Genomic DNA, 27,215 nt, shown 5'->3' with positions numbered 1-27,215 from the left:
GGTTTCTGTTGGCAGCCTGCATATTTGAAGAACATTGACATGGTAGTTCTTTTTCTTTTTGCTTTCCCGACCTTTGGACAACACGTTCTTTTTTTTTTTTTTTTTTTTGTTAAGGCATTGGAGCCTGCTGCTTGAGGATTATGTTATATGCTGAAGATCACTGAGACATTCAGCCACATGGGCTGAACCACTAGAGTATTCTTCAACTTTCCATGGGTACACAGACACTTTCTATGTACAGAGACTCAATCTATCACTTCTGTCAATCTGGAGATCCTAGACTAAGACAGCTGTGGTTTCTGTTGTTTTCCACCTTCCCACTGAGGAAGATGTGCTGGGTAACAATAGTGCTCCACAATGTTTGTCATCTGTTTCCTGCTTTCCTTCAAGTCTTGTCTTATACCTCCCAGGTGAAAGTAGTTGAACCTAGCAGGAAGCCACAAGACAAAAATCTTGTTCCCTAAAATCTCTCTTTAACGCTTAATATTCTGAGCACACTTCCACTTGTGGGACACATTGATAATTCCCCGGCAAGCTAACCACCTTGATTCCAGGAGGAAAAGGGAAGGAAGTGCGGTGATGGGAGCCCAGGCAAGCTCTGACGTCACAGGAGAGGTGAGAGCGTGGTCAAGGCCAGTAGAGGGGAGGAGCAGGCAGCTGCGCAGCAAGGAGCTGAGTAGTGGGGGCCTCACAGGAGCTGGCTGTGGTAGCTATTGGAGAACAAGAAAAAGTGCTACTGAAATGCGAATCTCTACGCATCCGGAAAAGATGGGCCCCTGGACTGGAAGCCCGGCCCAGGAACCACTGTGTTCAGCACACTCTAACCCTAGGGAGGCGCTCTAGCGGCTCAAGACTCACTGGCCAATCAGAGTCTCCAGACCGACCTGTCAGTCAGAAGAGAAGGAGGGCTCTTCCGGGTGCCGGATCGCAAGTCCAGCTCTGCAGCTGAGCAGGCTTGAATGGTTCCGTGTGATGTGCTCTGTGCGCTGCAGTTTGGTGCGGCGAGGGAGCTCAGGCGAGGTCTGCAGTCACGGCATGGTGAGAGCAGGGTCACTGCCCACGAAGGGGCAGAGCAGCGGGAGCGAGAGTGGTGGGTCCTCCCCAGAGGCTGTGCAGGAAGATAGGCACAAGTGCTACCGAAATGCAGACCTTTGCTTATCTGGAAATGGTCACACCCTGGTCTGAAAGCCTAGACCTGGAACACTACGCCCTGTTCCCTCAGCACACTCTAACCCAAAGAGAGGTGCTCAAGCTGTTCAAGACTTGTTGGGTAATCAGAGCCTGCAAGCGGACCTGCCAGTCAGAAGAGGAGGAGGGTTTTGTTTTCCCCCGGGTGCCCTGCTGCAGGATTCGTTCTGTAGCTGAGCAGGTTTGAATGATTTGCTATGCTGTGCTCTGTGCGTTGCTTCTGGGTGCTGTGACGGGAGATCAGGCAAGCTCCAAAATCCTGAGGTCGTGAGCGAAAGGTCATTGCCCACAAAGGGGAGGAGCAGGCAGAAGAGCGCTGGGAGCCAGAATGGTGGGTCCTTCCTGGGACTGGGTGAGAAGCAGCCCCCTCTGAAGTCTTTCGGGGTCCTTGGACCTGGCGGTGGCCTTGGAATTACTTCACTTCGGAGGCTGGAGTCTTGTGTGTAGAAACATTCTTGGCAGGAAGCCAAGCTTAGAGAGCCCTCCTTTCTCTTGTGTCTTCTACAAGTTTTGCCCTTAGCATTTAACATTTAGGTGTCAGATCCATTTGGAGTTAACGTTGTGGAGGTTGTACAAGGTATCTCAAGTGTTGGGTAGCAGCACTCCAATACTTAGCTGCGACGTAGGAGAGGAGACTAGATGATGTAAAAGATTTACCAATGCATACAAATAGTAAGTGACATCAAATAACATTTAAGCTAAGACACCCTACAGGCAAGAAGCACGCTAACCAGACCTAGTAGAGATTAAGAGGCTAGGATACACATGTTTGTTGACCATGATTGTCCAGAAATTTGGCTCCAAAGGATAATAAAGGAGACCCCCTGATTTACAATCACTCATGAGGTTCGTTGTCACATCCAAGAACAGGCCTCTTAACAAGCTGCCCAGGGGGCATTACATGGTCATAACCAACATTAAGACCTGATGTGCCCTATAGGTACATTTTCTCCTGTTCTGCCACATGGGCAAGACTACACTGGGTGATAACTCTTTGAAAACACAACACGGTTCTGTTAAGGGCTGGCCTGGTCAAGCAAGTCTTTCCAGGAGGCCCTCGTGTATGGAGAATGACAGCTTTTTCTCAGGCCCAGGAACATGCTTGTCAGAGCTAGCAACAGCTTGGGGAGGGAGCTTCCCCTAAGGCCCTGATTTATTGAGAATAAAATAGAGCTCCTTCTCTGTAACGGTTTGTATATGATCTGCCCAGGGAGTGGCACTATCAGAAGATGTGGTCCTGTTGAAGTGGGTGTGTCATTGGGTGTGGGGTTTAAGACCCCCATCCTAGCTATCTGGAAGTCAGTGTTCTCCTAGCAGCTATCAGATGAAGAAGTAGAACTCTCAGCTCCTCCCACACCATACCTGTCTGGACACGTGTATGTTTATAGCCATCTCTTTCTTTGGGCTAGAGAAGTTTTCTAGGACTTTGTTGAAGATGTTTTCTGGCACTTTGAGCTGGGAATCTTCATCCTCTTCTATCCCTATTACTCTTAGGTTTGGTTTTTTTCATAGTGTCCCAAGTATCCTGGTTATTTTGAGTTAGAAATTTTTTACATTTAGCATTTTCTTTGACTGATGTATCAGTGTCTTCTATGGTATGGTGTATGCCTGAGATTCTCTCTTCTATCTCTTGTATTCTGTGGGTGATGTTTGCATCTGTAATTCCTGTTCTCTTTCCTAGGTTATCTATCTGCAGGGTTGCCTCCATTTATGTTTCCTTTCGTGCTTCCATTTCCATTTTAGGTCTTGAGCCATTTTATCCTTATCCTTCACCTGTTTAATTGTATTTTCCTATATTTTTAAAGGGATTTATTTACTTCTTTCCCCTTTAAGAGCTTCTACCTATTTGATTATATTTTCCTGTATTTCTTTAAGTGATTCATTTATATCCTCTTTAAAGGCCTTTATCATCTTCATGAGGTGAGATTTATGGTCCCAGTGTTGCTCCTCAGGTGTGTTAGGATCCAGGGCTTGCCATAGTGGTAGAACTGGTATCTGATGTTGTCATTTTGCACTGCTTCTGTTGGCTATGTTCTTGCATTTGCTTTTTGCCATCTGGCTGACTCTGGTGTTGGTGCCTGGTAGTCTCTGGGTAAGTAAGCCTCTGGGACTCGTTGTTCTGGATAGCTGCAAGCCTCCCCAAAGGCCAGCAGAGCTGTGGGTTGGAGTATGTGGTGCAGAACCTCAATTGCAGGTGCAGGTATGGATTGGAAGGAAGAGGGGTCTCTGATAATTCAGGGCAGAACCGTAGCTGGTGTGCTTGCTGTGGTCCCCGCATGCAGGAGGACTGGGTCACAGGGGTCTCACCTATGTTTCTCAGTTTCAAGCAGGACTCAAGGGAGGCAGGCAGAGCTGTGTGGGTATGTAGTGTTTTTCTAATCTGAAATTGTATGTGGGGATGTGTACTGGAAGGACTACTGATAGGGACAGTATTACTATTTAAAATTCATTTTATTTCTGCATCTTTGCTCTAATTTCTTATTTTTTCTGTTTTCCAGTCATTAAGAATTTTATTCCTTTTTCTCAAGTGCTTTCATATTTCTGTTTAGAGTAACATCTCCTCTTGCTCATTCTTTGGTCATGCTATATAGTTAAGATTTGCTTTGAACCCCTAATCCTGCCTCTGATGCCTAATGCCTAGAAGAGTGTCATAAAACTCTTGTCAGGCTAGACCCTGACTGTAAATGAGTGAGGAGGAAAATAGACCAGTGAATGTGTGGCCTCTAAACTCTCTCTGACTTTTTCAGGAGAATTAAAAGACAAAGAGTGACCTGTGTATGAGTTGGGTTCACTGATGAACTTCATAGCTGTTGTAGTCACAGCACAGAAAGGGATGGAGAGAAAGAAAATGAGAAATGTTAAAACTACTGTTTTAGCAGTAGTTGGCATTAGCAATGTCGGGTAATCAGTAAAATTCCAAACTGGCCATTTTGGAGTGTTCACAGACCAAGGCAGTCCAAGAATCTGAATGAGAAGCTAAACTTATTTCCAGAAGCCCAATCAACCAACATAGACAATCTGGAAAAGCAGGTGTCACTGTGCCTAACAGGAATGGTGCTTTTCCTCTCTGAAAACACACACCCTGAAAGAACAGCTGTAAATAATACTTGGTGTGCTCTAATAAGTTTGTCTAGTCCCTGAAGAATATTGGAGCATAAAGCCTGTTTCCACTTTTGAAAATAGTTTTTGAGATTATAATTAAATAATTTCAACCTTCTCCCCTGGACTTCTCCATTCCCCCTACTGTTAAGTCTCAAACCCTGAGACAGATGGTTGAGGTGCCTATGTAACAAATCAAAGCAGACTTGGCTGCAGGTCCTTCTCCCTTGTTTTGGTTACTTGGTCTTTTTTATCTATCATTTAACCTCCTGGTTTGTTGGTCTGGTTCTCCCTCTGCTCTCTCCCCTTTTCTCAAATGGCTCAGGGTCCTGCCTACTCTGGACTCCTCCCGATGTCCTTGCCTCTGGCATTGCTCTCCTTTTATCTGTAATAAACTCCATGTTCTACTGTCTCTAGCAGCAGCCATGACCTTTCCTTTTTATTTCTGTTTGTCACTCGCTTCCCATGTTACTGCTCCTTGCTTTAAACTTCATGGCCACTTTTGCTTTAATTGTTGTTAATGTTTGATTTTGACTGACGTTTGGTTGCAGGATTTCCCAGCTATGAGGGAGATGTTAGTGTGTAATGGACCCCGTGTCTTGGAAGAAAAACAGAAAGTGCTCTAGAAATTGCACTGAAGTGCCAACTTCCCAGACTAGGTTTCTCTCTGCCCCTAGGATAGCAGGGCAGAGCTGTGAAGGCCTCAGTTGTCTGGGTCTTTCCATCACCAAGTAGAGGAGATGCTATTGTCCTGAGGCCCAGCTCTGATGTCCAAGATAATGAGGGACTCTGGGTAGACCCAGCAATCAGGACCAGCCGTGGGAGGTACCGTGCAGGTTCTTTCCAGTATTCTTCTCTTTTGCAACTACAGGGAGCTATGAGGAGGACCACAGACCATGCCGTGGTGAGTGTAGTCCTCCTCGTAGCTCCCCAGGCCAGAAGGAGCAGATCTGCTGATCTATCCATATCTGATCCACTGGGACTGAGACAGAATGTGGGTCAGACGTGGTTATGTGGGTTCAGGTGGTGACTGGGCAGAGAGAGGCCCTTAGACTCAGACCCTCTCTGTGTAGGATTCCCTCAGGCAGGGCATACTCTGCAACACAGGCAGTGGTAAACTGGCGTTGCTTTCGGTGTGTAGTAGTAGGAAGACAGATTGGGAAAGTGAAGTCTGGTTTCTAGAAGTTCTGAACATTGCGTCCCACATTCAATTTTGTGGGATATTTTATAAATCGTTTAGATACTGGTAGGAAAGAGCTGATGGGTTCATCCTTCAGCAATATGTGATTAGAGTCTTTTTGTGTCCCCACCCCCACCAGCCACAGTGGTGTGACGCAGGGAAATTCAATTCCGCAGGGAAATTAAATTCCGGGCTACAGAGGGAGCTTCTGAGATGCAGGGGTTTGTCCATGTGCACGGTGTTGTGTGATGTGGGTAAGGCAGACTCCTCATCGTGTGTCGTGGTCCATGTGGTAGGAAGCAGACATTAAGTTATTCTCCAACACTGCTTTGTGTGTTGTCTTTAGTGAGGCTATGTGTGCTTGAAGCCCCAAGGGACACGAGGGCCTGCTGAGACACAGCTCACCTGTCTGGTCACCTCCATTCTAAAGAGAGACCTCTAGAGCATGGGGCCTCTCTGTTTGTAAAAAAGAAATCAACAGAAGCTGGAGGGTCAGAAATATAACAGTTTTTGGGTAATTTTGAGTTTTTTTGGTTTTGTTTCTTTGGGTTTTTTTGTTTGTTTGTTTTTGTAGTTGTAACATCTGTGCTTATTTACCTTGTGTAATGTACAATCAGGAAACATTTGTCAAGTTCACATTTTTCCTGGTGGACCTTTCCTTAGGTCTTTTATGGAGAGGTTGAATATATTTTAGAATTATGGTTTTGGCCTTTTCATCCGGTCTACTTATTCTTTCACAAATATTGTATTCATTGTTCATTGTTGTAGCTTTGTGGTAAGTACAGAATTCACATTACCCCATTATGTGTAATATTTCTTTATAATCCTAATGAGAATTCTGAGGGTTTGTTTTTTTTTTCCCGCTGTAAATTGTTAGGAATTTCCTTTGGGTTGTATTGGATTTCTGGTGTAAATTGAACATAGCCAACATTTTTTTTAATACATCATTTTAATGTTGTTGTTTATATAGTGTAAAAGAATAAAAGATGTTATTCTAAATAATTATTCATTTAGTTAAATACAATAAGGTTGTGAAACTGAAACTGATGTGAAATGATGTACAAAGGCATAGAAAGAGGACTTCAGTGAATACATTATCCTGGTCACGTAAAAGTTCTTGCACCAAGTATGATTTAAATAGGAAGAATAAAAGGAAACTAAAACATGATCCAGAACCATTCGTCAAACACTGAATGTGAGTGTGACTTGGGACTGTGTGTTAGTACGCTAGATAAACTCTGAGAGCAGTAGGTGGGGATTGTCCACAGATATTAACTAACGTTAGTTAAAACCATGTTGCACTGTTACAGTTGATGTAAAATTACAAGCATTCACTGTATGTATTATGATGCAGGTGGACATATTACCTACACTCACAGTACCCCATTACCACGAACACATTCTCACTCTATGTTTTTGTGTACCTACACTATACAGAGTTCTCATAAAAATAACAATATTGCCCTGGATCCCACTAATATTGTCAGTGTGTTTTCTGTGCATTTGAAATTAATTTTAAGAAGTATCAGAATTCTTATTCTCCTTGAGTTATGTTCATGGTTACTTGAGGTATAAAATAACGTAAATGCTCATTTTCTCAGGACAAGCTGGCGCCTGAGGAGGGCACTGTGCTAAGTGAATGAAGACAAAGAGCGAAGGCCAAAGGATTCTAAACTCTCACAGTCAGTGCTGAGTGGGTTTCAAAGCAGCACGTGGAGTTATAGCTCTTGCAGGATCGATAAATCCTCTTTCTCCCATCTGAATTTTATCTTTAATAAACTCTCATTTGTCAGATGGATGTGAGAACTTCTTCGGCCTATACTTAAGATAGCCATATAAAATGAAGGGCGGAAAGAATAGAGAATCGAGCCAAAGCAATCACCTTCAAAGGCTTTTTTCTGATTATTGTTTTAGTTGATTATGGAAAAGGAAAACTAAATTTCAAGCTTTTATAGCAAGAGAGATGAGAAGAAAATGTGCTGTTATTGTATCCTGTAAACGTGGAGAAGCCACTTTATTTGGATGGTATGAGAGCTTTCTGCCAAAGAGTCATACTGCTTGAAAAAGGAAAAATGGGGTTAAGAAATAGACTGACTTATTATGTTTGAATTTAAATAATGACAAAAAATTTTACTTTAACAAAGATTCAATAGTCTTAGGCAAGTGACAGATCTCTCTCTTTTCTTCTAAATTACCCACCCTTTGCTTTGGAGAACTTGTTTAAACATTTAACATTTTTATATATCAGTTTATATGTCTAATGCATTATATATGTGGTGGTTAATGTATATATTTATATGTTTTAACATACTTATATGTTAATGTATTATATACTTTCTCTAGCAATACTCTATAAGAATATATATATACATATATATGTATTTCTATTATTTGAATAGTTTTTCAAGTTTTCCTTAAAGAGGAACAAGAATACTGTTTTGAATTGAAGCAGTAGGGACCTCTGTAATTCCGCCATCCAAACTACTACTAAAAGCTAACACAAGAGAGTGACCTGGGTCTGTTTCCTACGTGCTGTATGTTTCACATTGCTGAAAGCGAAGCTTCTGACCTCAGAAATCTAGACAGGGCCCAGGAATGAACTTGTCATGAACTGCTGTGCGCTGGTCATCCTCTACATAAACAGAAAGAGACCTGTATCTATCAGAATCATCCTTTTCCTGTCTTCATGACTTTGCTTCTCTTCGTTCATTATTGCTTCCAATCTTTGCACTTTGATTCAGGGAAAATTGAATTAACGTTTTTTATTCAAATAGATTCTTCTCTCATTACAGTCTATTTTGACCAATTTTCCTTCCCTCCACTCCTCCTAAATCTAGCCTACCTCCCATCTCCCCCAGATCCACTTCCCCTCTTGTTCAGGCCTCTGAGAGAGGACAGGTGAACAAGAGCAAACAATATACAAAATAAAAGACAAAGCATTGGACCTAATGTAGAAGGCCAACCAGTAGAACTCTCAGCTCCTCCTGTACCATCCCTGCCTGGATGCTGCCATGCTCCCACCTTAATGATGATGGAATGAATCTCTGAACCTGTAAACCAGCCTCGATTAAATGTTCTTCATGAGACTTGCATTAGTGATGGTGTCTGTTCAAACAGAAAACCCTAACTAAGGTAGAAGTTGGTACCAAGGACTGGGTGTTGCTGTGATAGGCCTGACTATGCTTTTGTTTGGAAGAATGTGGATTTTTGGACTTTGTATTTGGAAAGCAGTGGGATGCTTGAAATGGGGCTTAATGGGCTGTCCTAGTAGGAATGTGGAAGACTGAGAATGGTTTGAATCGTGCAGGCCTGACCCAAGAAGTTTCAGTGGAGAATTTCAATATGTGGTCTAGAGACTGGTTTTATGGTGTTTTGGTGAAGACTGTGACTACTTCTTGCCCTTGTCTGAAGAGTCAGCCTGAGGCTGAGGTGAAGAAATTTAGATTAATTGCACTGACAAAGGAAGTCTCAGAGACACCCATCATAGACTTTGTTCTCTGGTTCAGTCTCATGAAGAGCATTTTAAAAAAGCATAGCAAGCTGAGAAAGGGGAAATATAAAATGTATGGATCAAGCATAAAAAGGATACCAGGATGTAAAATGGAGCTGCATCCTTGTGTTCAAGGACATTAAATTGATGGAAACAATTAATGGAATAGTGATTTTTGGGGCAAGATCCCACCCAGCTAAATTTAGGTCCAGGCATGGTACTATAAGCCATTAATCAACCCCAGGAGGCAGAGACAAACAGATCTCTGAGTTCAAGGCCAGTCTAGAGCAAGTTCTAGGTGAAGGAAAACTTAAATCCAGGTTTGGTAGATCATCACACCTTTAATCCCAGGCATGCAGATCTCTGAGTTCAAAGTCAGTCTATGGAGCAAGTTCCAGACAACCAAACTTAGGCAGTGAAGGAGTTGGAACACAGAAAGCTGGTGATGATGTAATAGAACAAGGGGGCATGTTCTAGCCCCAGCAAGCAGCAGAACTTGGCAGCTTCTGCCATGTAGCTCTGGCTATAGAGTCAAGAAGGGAATACTGGGACAGTTGATGCTAGTTAGCTAGAGCTAAGAAGTTAGTGATGATTAAGAAGAGACCAGAGGGGTTGGGGATTTAGCTCAGTGGTAGAACGCTTGCCTAGGAAGCACAAGGCCCTGGGTTCAGTCCCCAGCTCCGGAAAAAAAAAAAAAAAAAAAAAAAAAAAAGAGAAGAGACCAGAATCACCGAACTGAAATCTTCTGGGGATTATTTTGTGAGAGCACAAAGAAGCTGTGTTCCAGAGATAGCAAGGATTTACCTTGTGCTTCAGCTGTACTTGGTATTGTGAGTCACCTGGGGAGTACTGGTTTTGAAGGCATGAAGAGGTCATAAAGAACAGCTGGGGCTTGGCACTGTGAGAGGCCATGGAAGGCCATTGGTGAAAGTGCAATCTCAGTTGCAGCTGATGGCCCAGGACTGAAGGGGTCATGCAAAGGATTTGAGACTTGACACCGTGAAGAGAGCCTATGAGAGGCTATTGGTGAAGCCTAGTTGCAGCAGAAGACCCCCAGCATATTGGAGATGCCAGTACTATGGGATGATCACCAAGAACAGCAGTGGCAGTGGGGTGGATCAAGCTGAGCTTAGAGTGCTACGGAGGGCAGAGTTGGAGAAGTGACTCTTCCTTTAGAGGAGCCCAGAAGATCATGTGGGGGCCCCAGACCTTGAAACGAGAAATTGTAACCCTGAGGTTGCCTTGGTGACCCCAAGATGTTCAAGATGCCAGAACCGAGGTGTATCTGATGAGAAAAGCTGGTTAAGAGGAAGTCGAACCAGCCTGGGCGAAAAAAGTTTATTGCAGCCATCAAAGATGAGAAGAAGGAGTTGGAGATCTGAAGACCACTTTGATATCAGACATAGAGGTTCAGATTTAGAGTTTGCCCAGCTGGTTTCCTGTCTTGCTTTGGGGATTACAGTTAAATGATTGGATGAATCTCATAAGAAACCTTGATCTTTGGACTTTTAACATTGTTGAGACTGCTATAGCCTATGGGGACTTTTAAAATTGGGCTAAATGTATTTTTCATTATGATATGTTTAGGTGTGGCACCCATAGACTCATGTTTGAATGAGCCTTTGGGGGCCATGAGTGGAATGTCATGGTTTACATATGCTCGGCTCAAGGAGTGGCACTATTAGAAAGTGTGGCCCTGTTGGAGTGGGCGTGTCACTATGAGTGCGGGCTTTAAGACCCTCATCCTAGCTGCCTGGAAGCCTATATTCTGCTAGCAGCCTTCAGATGAAGAAGTAGAACTCTCAGCCCTTCTTGTACCATGCCTGCCTGGATGCTGCCATGTTCCCATCTTGATGATAATGGACTGAACCTCTGAACCTGTAAGCCAGCCTCAATTAGATGTTGTTCTTTATAAGCCTTGCATTGGTCATGGTGTCTGTTCACAGCAGTAAATCCCTAACTAAGACACCCATGCACTCGCTATGCTCGCTATTTAAGTCTCTGAGATTGCTGGCCATCCAGGTAGTGTAAGGCGTGGATTTCCTCTCATGTGTGGGCCACAAGTTAAACCAAAAATTGGTTGGCCACTCAAACCGGTTTGGTGCCTCCATGCCACTGCACATCTTACAGGAAGGATAGATTTTAGGGAATGGGGTTAGCTGGGTTTCTGTCCAGGTTTTTCTTTCTGTAGTATGTAGAATACCTTCTTGCCAGTTGTTCAGTTTCTATTGGTTAGTAGGCTTTCTGTTTCTGTAGATGATATGCAGCTTTAATCCATGGTAGTCTGTTAGGATGCAGTTGATTATTTCCATTTTCTAGTATCTGTTGAGACTTGCAGTGTGTTCAAGCATGTCATTGATTTTGGAGAAAATTCCACAGGATGAGAAGAGGATATATTCTTTTGTTCTTGGGTGGAATGTTCTGTAAATATCAGTTGGGTTCATTTGGTTTTTAACATCATTTAGCTGAAGTATTTCTTTAGCTTTTTGCTGTTGTTGTTGTTGTTGTTGTTGTTGGTGGTGGTGGTGGTGGTGGTGGTGGTGGTGGTGATGGTGTGGTGTTTGCTTTCAGTTTTTTGAATCAGGGCTGTTTTGTGTAGCCTAGTCTTTCCTGAAACTCATTGTGTAGACCTGATTGGTCACAAAGTCGGAGTTCCACCTGCCTCTTCCTCCCTGGTGTAGGGATTGAAGGCCTGTGCCACCATGCCTGGTCTCTGTATTTAGTTTTTTACTGGAAGACCTGTCTGTTGTTGAGAATGGGATATTGACTCTCCCATTGCTAGTGCATGCTATTTAAGCTGCAGAAGTGTTTCTTTTACAATGGGGTGGGGGGTGCTGTTATGTTTGGGGCGTAGATATTAAGAATTGAAATGTTAGGTTCTTAGAACTTTTTTAGTTTGAAGAGTATATACTGTCCTTTTTTGTTTTTGTTTGAAGTCTATTTTGTGTATTAAAATGGCTATACCAGCTTCATTCTTACTTCCATTTCCTTAGAATATCTTTTTTCCTACCCTTTACCTTGAGGCATTGTCTATCCTTGATGTTTCTATTATATAACAGGAGGGTGGATCCTGTTTTAGCTCCATTCTATTAGCTGTGACTTATTAGTGGATTAAAGTCATTGAAATTAAGGGATATCAGTGAGCAGTGATCTATTATTCCAAGTATTTCACTGGTGGTGGTGGTCGTGGAATGTATGCGATTCCTTTCCGTTTTGCTGATAATGTGAGATTATTTATGTCGTGTGTTTTCATTTGTAGAGCTAACTTCCTTGGGTTGTATATTTTTCTTCTAGCACCTTGTATAGGGGGTATATTTGCAGGTAGATATTGTCAAATTTGACTTTATTCACAGTGTCTTATTTTCACCATCTTTGGTGACTGAAAAATTTCTGGGTATAATAATCAGGGCTGGCTTCTGTAGTTTCTTAGTCTGCAGCACATGTATCCAAGCTCTTCTGGTGTTTAGAGTCTGCATTGAGAAGATGGGTGTAATCCTAGTAGGTATGCCTTTATATGTTTAAAGTATTTTCTGGTTCTTTGAGCTGGTGTTCTTTTTCTTCCTGCATTCCTATTATTCATAGTTTTTGTCTTCTCATAATGTGCCACAACTCCTGGATGTTCTGACCATGGAATGTTTATGCTTGACATTTTCTTTGATGCATTCATTCCTTCTATTCTATCTGTGAAAGACCCCAGCTTAGCAGCAGTAACGCCATTTTGCAAGGCTGTACTTAAGATGACTGGTTCAGGGAAAGGTTAAAACACTGAGTACAAAGCGGCTGCCAAGCAGGATGTGTTTGGTTGAAGGCCTGGCAACAGGACGACTTCGGTTGAGCACCTGACAATGAAAAAAAGCCCTGGGAGAGGTCCCACACCCTGGTGGGGGGCCGAGTCAGCCGTTATGTTCCAAGAAGGTAACTAGGAAACTTGCCCCCGGGCTAAACCCTTGCCATATTAGAATCCACCAATTATATCCCTGTAACCATGCATTTGCTTCTGTATGCTTGCTTCTGCTCCCCAAAATCCTATAAAAGCCCATCCTTGGTTCCGTGGGGCGCGCCAGTCCCCCGAGTGACTGAAGCGCCCGCAGGTGCCTGTGCCTGTGTATCCCGACAATAAACCAAATCCTCTTGCTGATTGCATCCTGTGGTGTCTCGGTCTGGTCTTTAGAGTTGGAGGGTCTCCATCCCGAGGGAAAGTTCTCCCTGAGAGCTTTTCATCTGTAATGTCTAAGATTCTACCATCTCTATTCTCTGGGTGAATTTTGCCTCTGCAGTCCTAAAATTTTCATTTCCAGGATTTCCTCGGTGTGTGCTTTCTTTATTGCTTCTATTCCCGTTTTTTGGTCTTGAACTATTTTATGTGTTTCCTTCAAGTGTTATTATTTGTGTTTTCCTTTATTTCTTTAATGAATTTATGTATTTCCTCTTTAGGGATCCTATCATTTTCATATAGTTGGTTTTAAGGTTTTTTTCTTGTGCTTTCAGCCATGTGGGCACATTCAGGACTTGCCGTGGTATGATAACATGGCTCTGTTGGTGAAATATTTCTCTGGCTTTTATTGATTATGTTCCTATTCTGGTGTCTAGACATCTGAGGTTGGGGTGATTATAGGTCTTGGTGCTAATTTCTGTGTTTGTCTTGTTTGGGTGGGAGTATTTTCCCCCTGGGTTTCTTTCTGTTTGCTCTCTGAATTTTCTGAAAGGCGGTTTGCTGAGTATTACCTCTTTTACTGACCTAATTGGTGGATGTGTGCCAAGGGGAATGCTTACTAGTGTTGGGGGCTGGGGAATAGGAGGCCATGGAGAGATAATCTTAGCAATCTACTCGAGGTTTAGACACAGGAGAGGGGAAGCTGCCTCTGGTGTTCTGTTCCAGCGCTTGCAGCAACTGTGAAAATTTGGTCTGGAGTAACAGATAGTCTGGTCGATCTCTGGACAGCCTGCCTACCTGGTCTTCTGGCAGGATTATCAGATGGTTAAAACTTTCTCATATATTTTTGTCTCTGTGGCCTAATTAGCTTTAGTTTCTCAACATTTCAGAGCCTACAGTCATGTGAGGGAGCCCCCCTCAGTTGAAGGTGTGCCCCCATCAGAATGTCTTGTTGCTGCGTCTGAGAGATTATGTTGGTTGATGATTGATGTGGAAAGAATCTTCTACTGAAGGTGGCAATGTCTGTAAGCAGGTGTGCCTGGGTTGGATGGGAAAGTTGCCTGAGCGTGAGACAGTGAGCACACCAGAGAGCAAGCCAGGAAGCAGTTTTTGCCCATTTTTCTAGCATGAGTTTCAATTCTAGGCTCAAAAGTGACGGACTGTGATCTGACAGAATCATCCAAAAAAAAAAACAAAAAAACAAAAAAATGTTTATCAGCTGTGATGTTTTTGCTTAGAGGATTCAGTCACAGCAGCACAGTAACAAGTTAGAACCACAACCACAAAATAATATGTAAAAAGGGATTTTGCTGCCGGAGAGAAACTTGAGGTGTTCTCTTTTGGAAGAGTGTCAAAGATGTTAGAAATTAAGGTGACCAATGACATGAAAGGCTGTACACAGAGCTTAATCAGCTGTTCATGTAGGACCTGGAAGATCAGAGATTGAAGAGTAATGTAGGCAAAAGTCAAGGCCATGGGATTTCAGTGAAAAAATAGACTCCATGAGAAATTTACCATGAGGTCATTTGTGTGATACTTTGGCCCCAGATCTTTCTTATTCTGCCCATACCCTGAGAAAATGAGTAAGGCAGACTTGAAGAAAATAACAGACTGATTTCATAGACAAAATATTGAATCTGTGAGATGGTTATTGCTAATGACTCAGGACTGTGGTGAAAAAAACCATGTGGGACAGAAATAATGTAGTCTGTGTTTTGTAATTAAAAGCAGCACTGGGTAGTTTCAGGTGGCAGTCAATGCTGAAACAGAAGCAGGGTGTTCAAGGAGATTATCACCATTAAAGAGAAGGCCCAAGTGTGTGCCCTTATGGTAATGCTGCTAAGCATTTAATAAGTGGAAGAAGTAGGCAGAGTTAATCCTAGTCCCAGGAGAGAACTTCATATAAAATCTGCTGCAACTGTGCGTCCAGTGCGGCGCGGGGTCTGTCTCAATGTCGACGTCACATTGACAGGAACACCCATCTTGTGCTGGCTCTGGAGGCTCAAAGGTGAGGAATTCTTCCTCTGTGGTTTGGGTTCAGCACACTCACTTCATCCCTGTCTCACAGCGTAGGAGCTCCAGTGAAGAGATTCTAAACATTCCTTGGATGAAGCTGTCAGGATGAATCCTTGGTTACCTTTTGAGACCACAGGCTGTTGAGGTACCCAGGCTTCAAGGCATCTGCATGGAGAGCAGCATATAGGAGATGGAAATGAGCAAACTGAGAAGTATGAGAAGTCGCAGGGATAGGGACAGCTGATCAACTTGAAACTGAAGCCCCAAGTGTCTGAGACAGAGCTACAGGATCTGGTGTTGCCCTGCTGGGTTTGTTGCCATGGTTCAATCTTCCTTCACGGTATCCACATTCCTTTTTCATTGTAATGAGAAGGGGTATTCTGTGCCTTTGATTCTATAAGGTGTGGTGATTAAGAGATTGCTTTGAGTGTCAGAAGGAACTTTGGACATTTGAACAGTGTAGGAGTTGTTGCAGAGAATGAGGATCACTGAAGTTAGAATAAATTTATGTTCATCACAGGATGACCACGAGTCAATAGTGACCAGACTTCAAATGCAATAAATTGAATCAAAAAGCTCTCAGATAGTACGATGTCTTTGAGCACTTGTCTCTCTCTTTTGTAATTTTCGGGGGGAGATTAAGGAAGCTTTTGTAGTAGGAGCCATTCTAGATTCCTTATTGGGGGTGAGATTCGAGTGTGTATAAAGTCAACCCATTTCCTGTTTTTTATGTCTACTCTGTGGTGGATGAACCTGATCAGCCACATTCCTCTCAGGCTGGTATGCCCTCACCATTATAGACTATTACTTCAAATCAGCTAAGTTCTATCAGAAGCACTTACTATTCAACAATAAGTTATTTGCTAGCCAGATGTTTTCATATTGTCAATTTTGTTGTTTTTGTTTTTGAAGATAAAGTTTCTCTGTGTAACCTTCCCTGTTCTCAAAGTAGAAAGAAGCCCATGCAGACTTTGAACTTAGACATCCACCCGAATCCTGGCTCTAGAGTTCTGGAGGCCAACACGCTTGACTGTTTTATATATATATTATTGGCTGGTGGGCCTGGAGTGTTGGTTCTTGTCAAGTCAAGCGTACGCTATTGCGACGACCATCCTCCACATCTTCAATTTTTAAGTTTGACGGAGAGTGTGTTCTGTTTGTCAGGACAGCATGCCTTCATGATGTTAACAGTCCCTGAGCCTTCTAAGTCATAGGATTGCAGATGTGTGACATTATTCCTACCTTTCATGTTTGTTTTGAATTTTTTTATTAGTTATTTTATTTACATTTCAAATGTTATCCCCCTGCCCATTTTCCCGTCCACAACCCCCCTATCTCCTCCTCCCTCCCCTCCCTGCCTCTTTGAGGGTACTTCCTCACCTGCACACCCACTCCTGCCTCAGCGACCTAGCGTTCCCCTATCCTGGATCATCAAGCCTCCACAGGACCAAGGGGCTCCCCTCCCACTGATGCCGGATAAGGCATTCTTCTGCTACATATTCAGCTGGAGCCATGGGTACTCCCTCTTTGGTTGGTGGTTTAGTCCCTGGGTACATGGTGAGGGAGGTCTGGTTGGTTGATATTGCTCTATGAGGTTGCAAACCCCTTTAGCTCCTATAGCCCTTGCCCTAACTTACCCGTTGGGGTCCCTGCACTCAGTCCAGTGTTTGACTGTGTATATCTGCATCTGTATTGGTTCGGCTCTGTCAGAGCCTTTCAGGGGACAGTTATACCAGGCTCCTGTCAGTAAGCACTTCTTGGCATCAGCAGTAGTGACTGGGTTTGGTATCAGCAGATGGGATGGATTCCTAGGTGGGGCAGTCTCTGGATGGCCTTTCCTTTAGTGTCTCTGCATTTCCTTTGAACAGAAGGAATTCTGGATTCATATTTTTGAGGTGAGTGGGTGGCTCCATCCCTCAACTGGGGGCCGTGCCTATCCACTGGATGTGGTTTCTACAGGTTCTCGCTCCCCTTTGTTGGGTATTTTGGCTAATGTCCTCCCTGTTGGGTCCTGGGAACCTCTTGGGTCCCTGGCATCTGGGACTTGCTAGTGGCTACCCCCAGTTCCTCTCCCCCACTACAACACACCTACTTTCAAATTCCTGAGCCTCTCTATGTCTCCCCCATCTCCTCCCATATCTGAATTGGCCCCCTTTTCCCTCCCCTTCCTCACTCCTCCTCAGGTACCTCTCTCTACTCCCTGAGATTATTCTCTTCCCCCTACTGGGTAGGGCTGTAGCCTCCACAGTTTAGAATGATCTTTCTTCTTGAGTTTCTGTTGCGGTAAAAATTAAAAAGGAGCACGTCCGGTTCCCATGCATCACCATTCCACACTGGACCCCTGGCCTTAGTTCGGGCACTGTAGGGCCATACAGAACTAACATCAATTTATCTCAGCTGCAGCTGGTTCCAGTATGATGCCACGCCACGTTAGCCTAGCTGTCTTCTAGCCCCAGTGGTCTCTCCATTCCCATTGCTAGTCACCCTGGCCAGCCCTGACCAGCCAGGAACTCTGGTCCCAGCTACCTGGTAACACCAAGACTCAACAAACTGTAACTCTCAATCTACGATACATCCACAGAGTAAATTCACTGCCAATGAATAAAGATAGAAACTGCCCACCTAGACAGGAGAAAATTGACCAAACAAGAGAGACCACCTGGATCTGAATCATCTTCCTCCATCATCTCCATCTTGATTCCTCTCCTGCACCTGCTCCTCCTCCTCCCTCCTTCCTAGACTTTAACCTGCCTATCCTTATCCTGGACCTGCCTTGCTGCATAATGACATCATCCTGTAAGTTTCATATGATCTGTGAGTTGTATCGTGGGTATTCCGAGATTCTTTTTGGCTAATATCCACTTATCGGTGAGTAAATACCATGTGTGTTCTTTTGTGATTGGGTTACCTCACTCAGAATATTTTCAAGTTTCATCCATTTGCCTGCGAATTTCATGAAATCATTGTTTTTAATAACTAAGTAGTACTCCAGTGTGTAAATATACTACATTTTCTATGTCTATTCCTCTGTTGAGGGACATCTGGTAAATATTAGTATCTTGCCTGTGTGTATGAATATGCACCGTTGTGTGCCTATTCCTCATAGTAGTCAAAACATGACCTCAGAATTCCTGAAGTTGGAATAGTAGATAGTTATTAGTCACCTTGTAAGTACAGTTGATTCCAATTATTTGCAAGACTAGCAAGAGCACTTATTTTACTGGTAAACCATCCCTCCTGCCCTATGTTGCTTATTTATGATTAACATTTATATTTCTAATGTTTTATCCATGTATTCGTAACTGTAAGCATGTATTTCCTATTAGTAAGCTCTTACTAATATTACAGTTTAAACTGGGGCACTTAAAGTTTCAGGAAGATGAATACAAAACTGTATTCAATTTTATATCTCTGCAGGAACTTCAGTAAAGACCTCTGAGTTCTTTCTATTTTGTTTGTTTAATTGATTCTTGCAGGGGAATCAAGGTCTTAATATATACCTCTGCATGCCCTGTGTCCCATTACATGGACTAGCCTGGCATCCACCTCAGTGAGATAGGTTTGTCTCTGGCTCCTGATTGCTGGGATTAAAGGCGTGAGCAAGTACACCCATCTTACCTATCCTTTCTGTTGTCAGTAATCATTCAAATCGTGTCTCTGATATGTACTCCCTACTGTTGATCTGTTTGCTCCTCTCTCTCTCTCTCTCTCTCTCTCTCTCTCTCTCTCTCTCTCTCTCCACTAGTAGGTGTTTCTCTTGCAAGAGTATATCTTATTCAAAGGGCAGAGAAAATGACGGGTCACTATCCTCTTCAGTTCTCTTCAACAATTGCTTGGTAATTCCATTATAACATCCGTATTATGGAATAGACGTTGGAAGTACCAGGATTATAAGACTGTATTGTCAATGTAGTATACATTGAGAGTGCTGCCAATAACAGCCTTTTTGTTGTACACATGTTTGAGATATTTAGGATGCAGTGACCTTTAACGATGTGCATGTGGACTTCACTTCCGAAGAGTGGACTTTGTTGGATCCTTCCCAGAAAGGTCTTTACAAAGATGTGATGCTGGAGACCTACTGGAACCTCACTGCTATAGGTATGACAGTAAATGTTCCTTTACTTTTAAAAATAAGGGGCAACTCTTTTTGTTATTGATCCTTTATTGTCATTTCTTTTTTTTTTTTTTTTTTTTTCTTTTTTTCGGAGCTGAGGACCGAACCCAGGGCCTTGCGGTTGCTAGGCAAGCGCTCTACCACTGAGCCAAATCCCCAACCCCTCTTTATTGTCATTTCAATTGCGAATGAGAAAGAATGCCGTAAATAAATCAGGCTTGGCTCTAAGGTTTAATGAAGATAATAACTTGAATATTACGTAATTTCCAATTATAGAGCATACGTTTTTCTGATACTATATTTTAGGTTACAGTTTGGAAGACCATAATATTGAAGAACATTTTCAAAGTTCTAGAAGACACGGAAGGTAATTTTTATGTACAAGCTAATACAATTGTGCCTTTGAAGAAATTTTTACCTCTGACATAGAAGGGTTTTAAAAAGCAACATTTTAAAAAGCACTGCTTGAAGTATATTTGTGATTATTAAATTCTCACAAAGCCATGTGTATTAGTCAGGGTTTTACTGCTATGAACAGATACCATGACCAAGGCAAATCTTATAAAAACAACATTTAATTGGGGCTCGCATACGGGTTCAGAGGTTCAGTCCAGTATCATCAAGGCAGGAGCACGGCAGCATCCAGGCAGGCATGGTGCGGGAGGAGCCGAGTTCTACATCTTCATCTGAAGGCTGCTAGTGGAAGACTGACTTCCAGGCGAGTAGGATGAGGGTCTTAAAGCCCACGCCACAGTGATACACCTACTCCAACAAGACCACACCTCCAAATAATGCCACTCCCTAGGCCAAGCATATTTAAACCATGACATCATGTATCCCAATGTCAGGTATCTGATTTGTGTTTGCACATCATTCCTCTAAAAAGAATTCAAGGAAACAATGCCTTAGCAGACGTCACTATTGGAATCATAGCTGTATTAGATCTATGCTACAAAACAGCCAATTTGTTTGATCTTGTAATACTCAGATATTGTAAAAGTTATACACTTTGAATAGGTAATAAGTATATCACCAAAACCTTCTAATAAATAAATCATCCATTTTAATTAAAGCTAGTCTTACTCTTATCCCTGTAGTAATGTTGCTAAGTTTGTGAGAGGGGCAGTTTATGAGAGTCAGGAACGTTGTTGTGGACAAAACCTAATCCCTATACTACATGTCTATGAGAAACAAAAAGTCCTCAACACTGTGTGAATGCAATGTGGGAACCTTTCATTTGTTATTCTTTCAATAGATGTATCATGTGTCACAATGAATACAGGCCATGTAGACATGGAGATATTGAAAGAAGCAATGCACTTCTTTCTCCAAAAGTAATTTTTAGAAGATATGTAGTCATGTAAGGGTCTGTGATTGACCGAAGAACAATATCTCCTACTCAAATAGTCTGCAAAGGCCAGTGTCGATTCTGCAAAAGTCCAGCATTCATTGTCTACCATTCATCAGGATAGAAGACAGAGATGTGAGCGTCACAGGCTTAATGTAAAGCCAATTTGAGGAATTTCAGGGAAGCCTCGGTGTCCTTTGTCCTGTAGTTTATCCTGGTTGTCTGCATTTTCAGGGGTTTACATGCCTCTGGGAATGGCTAAGGCCCCAGGGAGTTTCCACAGGCAGCCAGGTGATGAGGCAGCTCGTGATTGTCTGCCCATGGAGACTCTGGATTTTCTAGTAACTGACTTGCCCACACTTGTCCAGTTTAAGGAACAGAAACTTAGGCCTTGTCTGGCAACCTGTTGGTTTGGGGCCTGTCATGAAGTTTGCCTGACTTAGTCCTTTCTGTAGTCCCCACCGAGTAAATTTTCTGAATGTGATCTAAGTCTATAATTTATTAGTTTTCCAAGTTCATTGGGAATACAACCCCAAACGCACACTGCAGAAGATCCCTATGAGTCCTGGGAATGTGGAAATTCTTCTGTTTGTCCTGGTTCACGTTACAAATGTAGTTATGACTCACACTACAGGAAAATTTATGAATGCAATCAGCGTGGTAAGGTTCTGCGTTCTTACTGTTCTCTTCTAATATGTGAAAACCATCAAAGAAAAAGGGAAAGGAGGAAAAGGAGTCTATAAATGTAAATCATGCAGTAAATGCTCTTAATGAAAGAACCTCGCTCAAGTCTCAGGATGGTGCACCCCAGGAAACACGAGAGACCGGTCTTGATGTAAAAGCAAGAGGCCGTTTAATAATAACGAAGCTCCGGGCCAACACGTGTCTCACGCAGGAGACAGAGGAGTTGACCCCGAAACTCAAAAGTCAGGGGTTTATATAGGGAAAGCTAGGGCGTTTTGGCGCGGTTACACACAATTGGCTCATTTAAACATAGCAGTGAGGTTACAACAAAGAAGAAGAGTACGTGCTAGAAGTCAGGGGCTTATCAGGGTCTGGAGGACATCTAGCTAAAGTGTGACCCTGAGTAAGCTGGGGGGATGTCTTCCTGCCCGATGGTTTATGGGTCAGTCCTTGATAGCCTGCGCTGGTTCCTGCATTCCTTTTCTCTTATCTTTATGGCCTGCTATTCCTGGCTGCAGGGCTTAGCCCTGAGTCTGTGGATTTTGGAGCTTACTCTTTTAATTTTATATTTTTAAACCTTAAATCCGTATAATTTCCCTTTCTTTACTATCATGGGTATCTTCAAAGATGGAAAGCTACCCATAATGAAAGGACACCTTAAACAAAGTGATAAAATGCTAAGATCTGATTCTCCTTACAGTTAGATCAGATTCTAAAATTAATTCATTCAGATCAAAAGTTTAATTGGTGTAATGAATGTAGTAAAGATTTTACATATACCAATTATCTTTACAGACCTGAAAGAAGTCATACTGAAGAGAAACCCTATGAAGATATGAAGTGTGGTGAAGCCTTTGCACATTGCAGTAGTCTTCGAGCACATGAAAGGACACACACTGGAGAGAAACCCTATGGATGCAATCAGTGTGATAAAGCCTTTGCGTATCACAGCAGTCTTCGAATACATGAAAGGACACACACTGGAGAGAAACTCTACAAATGTATTCAATGTGGCAAAGCTTTTTCAGATCAGAACACTCTACAAAGACATAAAAGAACCCACTCGGAAGAGAAACCCTGTAAATGTAATCAATGTGGTAAAGCCTTTGCATGTCATAATATTCTTCAAAATCATGAAAGAACTCACACTGGAAAGAAAACTTACAAATGTAATAAATGTGATAAGGCCTTTACACAACGCTATTATGTGCGAATCCATGAAAGAACACACACTGGAGAGAAACCCTATGGATGCAATCAGTGTGGTAAATCCTTTGCGTGTCTCAGCAGTCTCCGAGTGCATGAAAGAACACATACTAGAGAGAAGCCCTACAAATGTAATCAGTGTAGTAAAGACTTTGCGAGTCAGAGTCATCTTAAAAGACATGAAAGGACACACACTGGAGAGAAACCCTATGAATGTAATCAATGTGGTAAAGCCTTTTCAATCCAGGATACTCTCCGAGTGCATGAAAGAACACATACTGGAGAGAAACCCTTTGAATGTAACCAGTGCGGTAAAACCTTTAAACTACACAGTCAACTTCGAATACATAAAAGAGTACACACTGGAGAGAAACCCCATGAATGTGATCAGTGTGGTAAAACCTTCGCATGTCCCAGTAGTTTCCAAAAACACAAAAGAATACATTCTGGAGAGAAACCCTATGGATGCAATCAGTGTGATAAAGCCTTTGCAATTCACAGTAGACTTCGAAAACATGAAAGAACACATACTGGAGAGAAACCCTTCAAATGTAATCAATGTGGTAAAACCTTTTCACAGTCCAATAGTCTTCAAGTACATAAAAGAACACATACTGGAGAGAAACCCTATGAATGTAATCAATGTGGTAAGGCCTTTCCGTATGACAGCAGTCTCCGGGTGCATGAGAGAACCCATACTGGTGTGAAGCCTTACGAATGTAACCAGTGTGGCAAAGCCTTTGGCTACCACAGTCATCTCCAAAGGCATGAAAGGACACACACTGGAGAGAAACCTTATTAACATAAGCAATGTGGGAAAGCCTTTGTAAGTCTCAGCAAACTTCAGAGGCATAAATGAATTCATCCTGGAGAGAAATCTCAAGAATGTATTTAATATGGTGAAGGCGTTAAATGGTTTTATAGTCTTCATCATCACAAAAGTATACCAGAGAGAAATTCTATGAGTGTAGGCAATGTGCTGAAGTCTTTATGTTATGGAGCCCACTTAGAAATCCAACACGACACAAAAACCAGGGCTACGGGTATTCACTATGTAGTTGATCTGTGTCCACTGATGCAGGCAGGATGTAGGTTTTACAGTCTAAAGATCATATCCATTTTCTCTTTGTGGTTAACAACAGGTATTGTGTTTTGGGGTAAAAAAAGATGAATAACAGAAACTGTCATTTGGAACAGTCAATATGTTTTGTGAAATAGGAAATGTGGTTAGGAACAATCATGTTTTGGGAAACAAAAATGAATTATGGAAGCTTATCAATTATTAGGGAGTCTCCAGCTCCCTTATGTTCTGGGAACTTGAATTTAGTTTCGCTCTATGATTAAATGAAGTCTTATAGCAAAATGGCTGTACTTAGGACAGTTTCTTTTACTTGTTCATGGTATTTGCATATTACAGTCATCTTCGAATTCATAAAAGTGAGTACCCCTATAAATGGAGTCAATATTAGGAGGCCTTTTGTCAGAACAGTTATTTACAAATATCTAAAATAACATGTCCTGGCAAGAAACCCTACAAATGTAATCAATGTGATTAAGCACAGTTATATGCGACTAGGTAGAAGAACACCTGCCTGAGACGACACTAGGAGGTAAGCAATGTGGTAAAACCTGTGCGAGTAACTGTGCTCAGGAGAAAAAGCCATAGTGCAAAGAAACCTGTGAATGCAGTCATTGTGGTAAAGCTTTACGTGTTATGATCTCTTTATGCAATATTAAAAGCCTTAGTGTGCAATTAATCTGTTAAAGGCTTTACACATCACAGTAGTATTTAGGGACCTGAAAGAATTCATACTATAGGGGATCTATAAGGATCCTATAAGAACTGTAGCCAACATACTTCAGTTGCACAAGATTATTCTGAAGAGAACATCTGACCAGTGTTAACAATCAAGCATTATGGTGTTCCTCTTGATTTTATTTGTACTTGTAAATTCATATGCGCAAGTGTATGAATGTAAGTGATAGCCCTTTTAGACTTCACAATTCTCTTCAATTACTCATCCAGATGTAAAAGTTTACGGGTGTGAACTACTGCCTTTTTTGTTGCTATAATAAAACATTGTGCCTAGGGCAACTTATAAAAGAGTTTAATTTGACTTATGGTTCCAGAGGATTACGGGATCACCATGAAAGTGGCAGTGCAACAAGTGTTGCGCATGACGCTAAAAGAGGGGGCTTACACCTTACATCCTCAGTATGCAGCAGAATGAGTTAGACCTAGGAATTGTGTGCAGATCTAAACTCTCAAGTCAACCGCCAGTGATATATCTCCTTCAGCAGGGCACCATTTCTTAAATCTTCACACACACACACCCCCAAATAATACCAACCGAGCTACCTTGATTTCTCTGATTTCACGCCTATGTGCTTGCTGTTTCTATCCAGGATGAAGAAACACTGTACATAACCTCTTAGATGCCTTAACTCCTGAGTTAAAGGAATGGATGCTTACATAAGAAAAACATTCATGAGTAAAAATTATTTGTTTGAAATTTTCTTTTTAATTGTGCAATATCTCTCTCTCTCTCTCTCTCTCTCTCTCTCTCTGTGTGTGTGTGTGTGTGTGTGTGTGTGTGTGTGTGTGTGTGTGTGTGTGGATTCCTTGGATCCTGTAGGAGGAATACAGGGATTTGTCAATAACCTGACCTTGATCCCAGGAATCAACTTGTCTTAACTGCTTCGCCATATCTTTAATCCTGTAAATGTTTTAAAGACTATTTCACTTTGATGGTAGGAAATAAAGAATTCATACAGGAGAAATGCTGTATCTATGTGAGCAATCTTGTAAAGACTTTAGACATCATCGTCTTCAGTTTCAAGGGGAAAAAAATCTTGCTTCATTTCTTTTTCATCATAGCCGTAACAAAAGCAAATTGTTTTCCACGTTCACTCATGTGTAATGGTGGAGACCACCAGTTGTGGGTGTGGCTTATACTTTGCAACTCTTGGAGTGGCTATTGAAGTTTGGTGTATGTGTGCCAAATCCACTTACAGAAGTATGTTAGGCTATTGTAGTTCTTCTGTGGCTTCTGTTCGTCTTCTACTGCACTGTCACTTGGTAATAGTATTTGTCTGGGGCCATGTATGAAATGGGATCCCTATTAGCTGAGTGGTTCATTGTTTAGTATTAGACACTGTGTTGTCTGTGAAAGGGTGGTGGTTGGTGTGGTGGTTGGTTGTTCATTGTACAGAGCCATATTGGATTTGGGCCTAGCCGCTTTTTGACTGCATGGCTCAAAGTGACTAGGTGACTCTGGGCTGTTTGGCCACAGATATTCACCCCTAAGATGACTGCCATAAGTCTTAAGATTGTTGGACAGAGGCCTCTCCCATGAATTTACGGCACAGGAAGATAACATTCAAGGGATGCCTCAGCTCGAGCAGATACCAGTTACCTCCTGAGTCAACACCTGGTCCTCATCATCGTCTACCGCCTGACCTCTTTGTCTCCAGCTATCACTGCCTATATCCTCATCTCCCCCTCCTCTGTGTTTCACAAAGGACACTCCCCCTACCTGAAAGCCTTAAAAGTTGTAACGTTCACTCCAATAAAGGAGACCTTGACAACAGAATCTTGCTTGGTCTCCTTCTCTCGCCCCGCATTTAAGCCCAAGGGTAGCGCCCCTTCGGGACCCTGAATAACTGGGTCCCCGCTGGCGGGGACAGTTCATCACTGTGTTTTTTATATTTTCACAAATTCCTTGGAGGTGATGTTTGTCATCAAGCCTGACTTGGATGCCAATAATTAGTCAAGGCTGTATTTGAATTCTTGATTCTCGTATCCCAGCCTTCTGGGTACAAGTTCAAGAGTAGTAGGTGTACTCCCAATGTGTCCTGTTTTGTCAGCTCCATTTAACAATGCTAGTCAGAACACTGAACATAATACATAAATAAATCTAAAAAAAATAAAAATGCAAAACCCTTGCCAAAAAAAGGGAGAATTCTTGCCTCTTCCCTAAGAAGGTGGGTGAGATTTATTTGAGATGGCAAAAGGCTCTATGGTTATTTGAAGAAGATGGTTTGTTACCCATATGCTTAGCACCTAAACTACAGATAAGAAGATTCCCTTTGGTGTGGGAGGACAGTCATGTAAAATACATGTAGTTGAGCAAGTTTGCACATCCTGTCCTCCAGCTAGAGTCCTTTGGGGATCACATTGGGAATAGGCTACTGAAGTGTGCTTCAAAGACTCACCCAGAAACGATTTTTCTTTTAAAATTAAAGACCATGAAAACTTGTTTAAAATTTAATTTTATTCTAAATCTTTATTTTTAATTTTAAATTTTATTAACATATAATATATAATGTAATTATTAAATTTATCTATAAAACTATTATGACATTTTTCTAATAAAATAAGCATCACATGAACATTTGTGTAAAGAAAATTTACTGTACACAGTACAGCACCTTTCATCATCTCATTATATTCTACTGAAGTGCGTTCAGTAGAAGCCACCACGGGGTGCCCTCAGCGCTGTCTTCCACTTGTGTCCTACGTAAGGTGCGCTGGACACAAGATGAGACTAGAAAATAGACTTCTCTAGGAATGCAAGTTGAACAGGAAGAGGATAAACTTCAACAAAGAGGCAATGAGACAGTGGGGATGAGTCATTCACTTCTGTGGAAGAAAAATAGAAGTAGAGATCCCGGTGGAAACAAGAGACTGATTCTCACACCTACTACCCCGACAGTCCCTTCTCCACATCCACA

General features: G+C 42.2%; 1 protein-coding gene across 1 annotated transcript; it reads left to right on the top strand.

Moving 5' to 3' along the window:
- Window positions 1-881: 881 nt before the first annotated feature.
- On the top strand, window positions 882-26,074 carry Zfp958l1 (zinc finger protein 958 like 1). Its single transcript, XM_063271846.1, has 4 exons — window positions 882-1,038; window positions 19,101-19,227; window positions 19,550-19,610; window positions 22,071-26,074. The coding sequence occupies exons 1-4, from the start codon at window positions 973-975 to the stop codon at window positions 23,281-23,283; spliced, it is 1,467 nt and encodes a 488-aa protein (XP_063127916.1). The 5' UTR covers window positions 882-972; the 3' UTR covers window positions 23,284-26,074.
- Window positions 26,075-27,215: the final 1,141 nt, after the last annotated feature.

The sequence above is a fragment of the Rattus norvegicus genome, chromosome 12 (assembly GCF_036323735.1).
Source record: "Rattus norvegicus strain BN/NHsdMcwi chromosome 12, GRCr8, whole genome shotgun sequence".
NCBI classification, from domain to species: Eukaryota; Metazoa; Chordata; class Mammalia; order Rodentia; family Muridae; genus Rattus; species Rattus norvegicus.
Note: the sequence above shows the minus strand (reverse complement) of the source record. Positions and strands in the feature narration are given on the sequence as shown.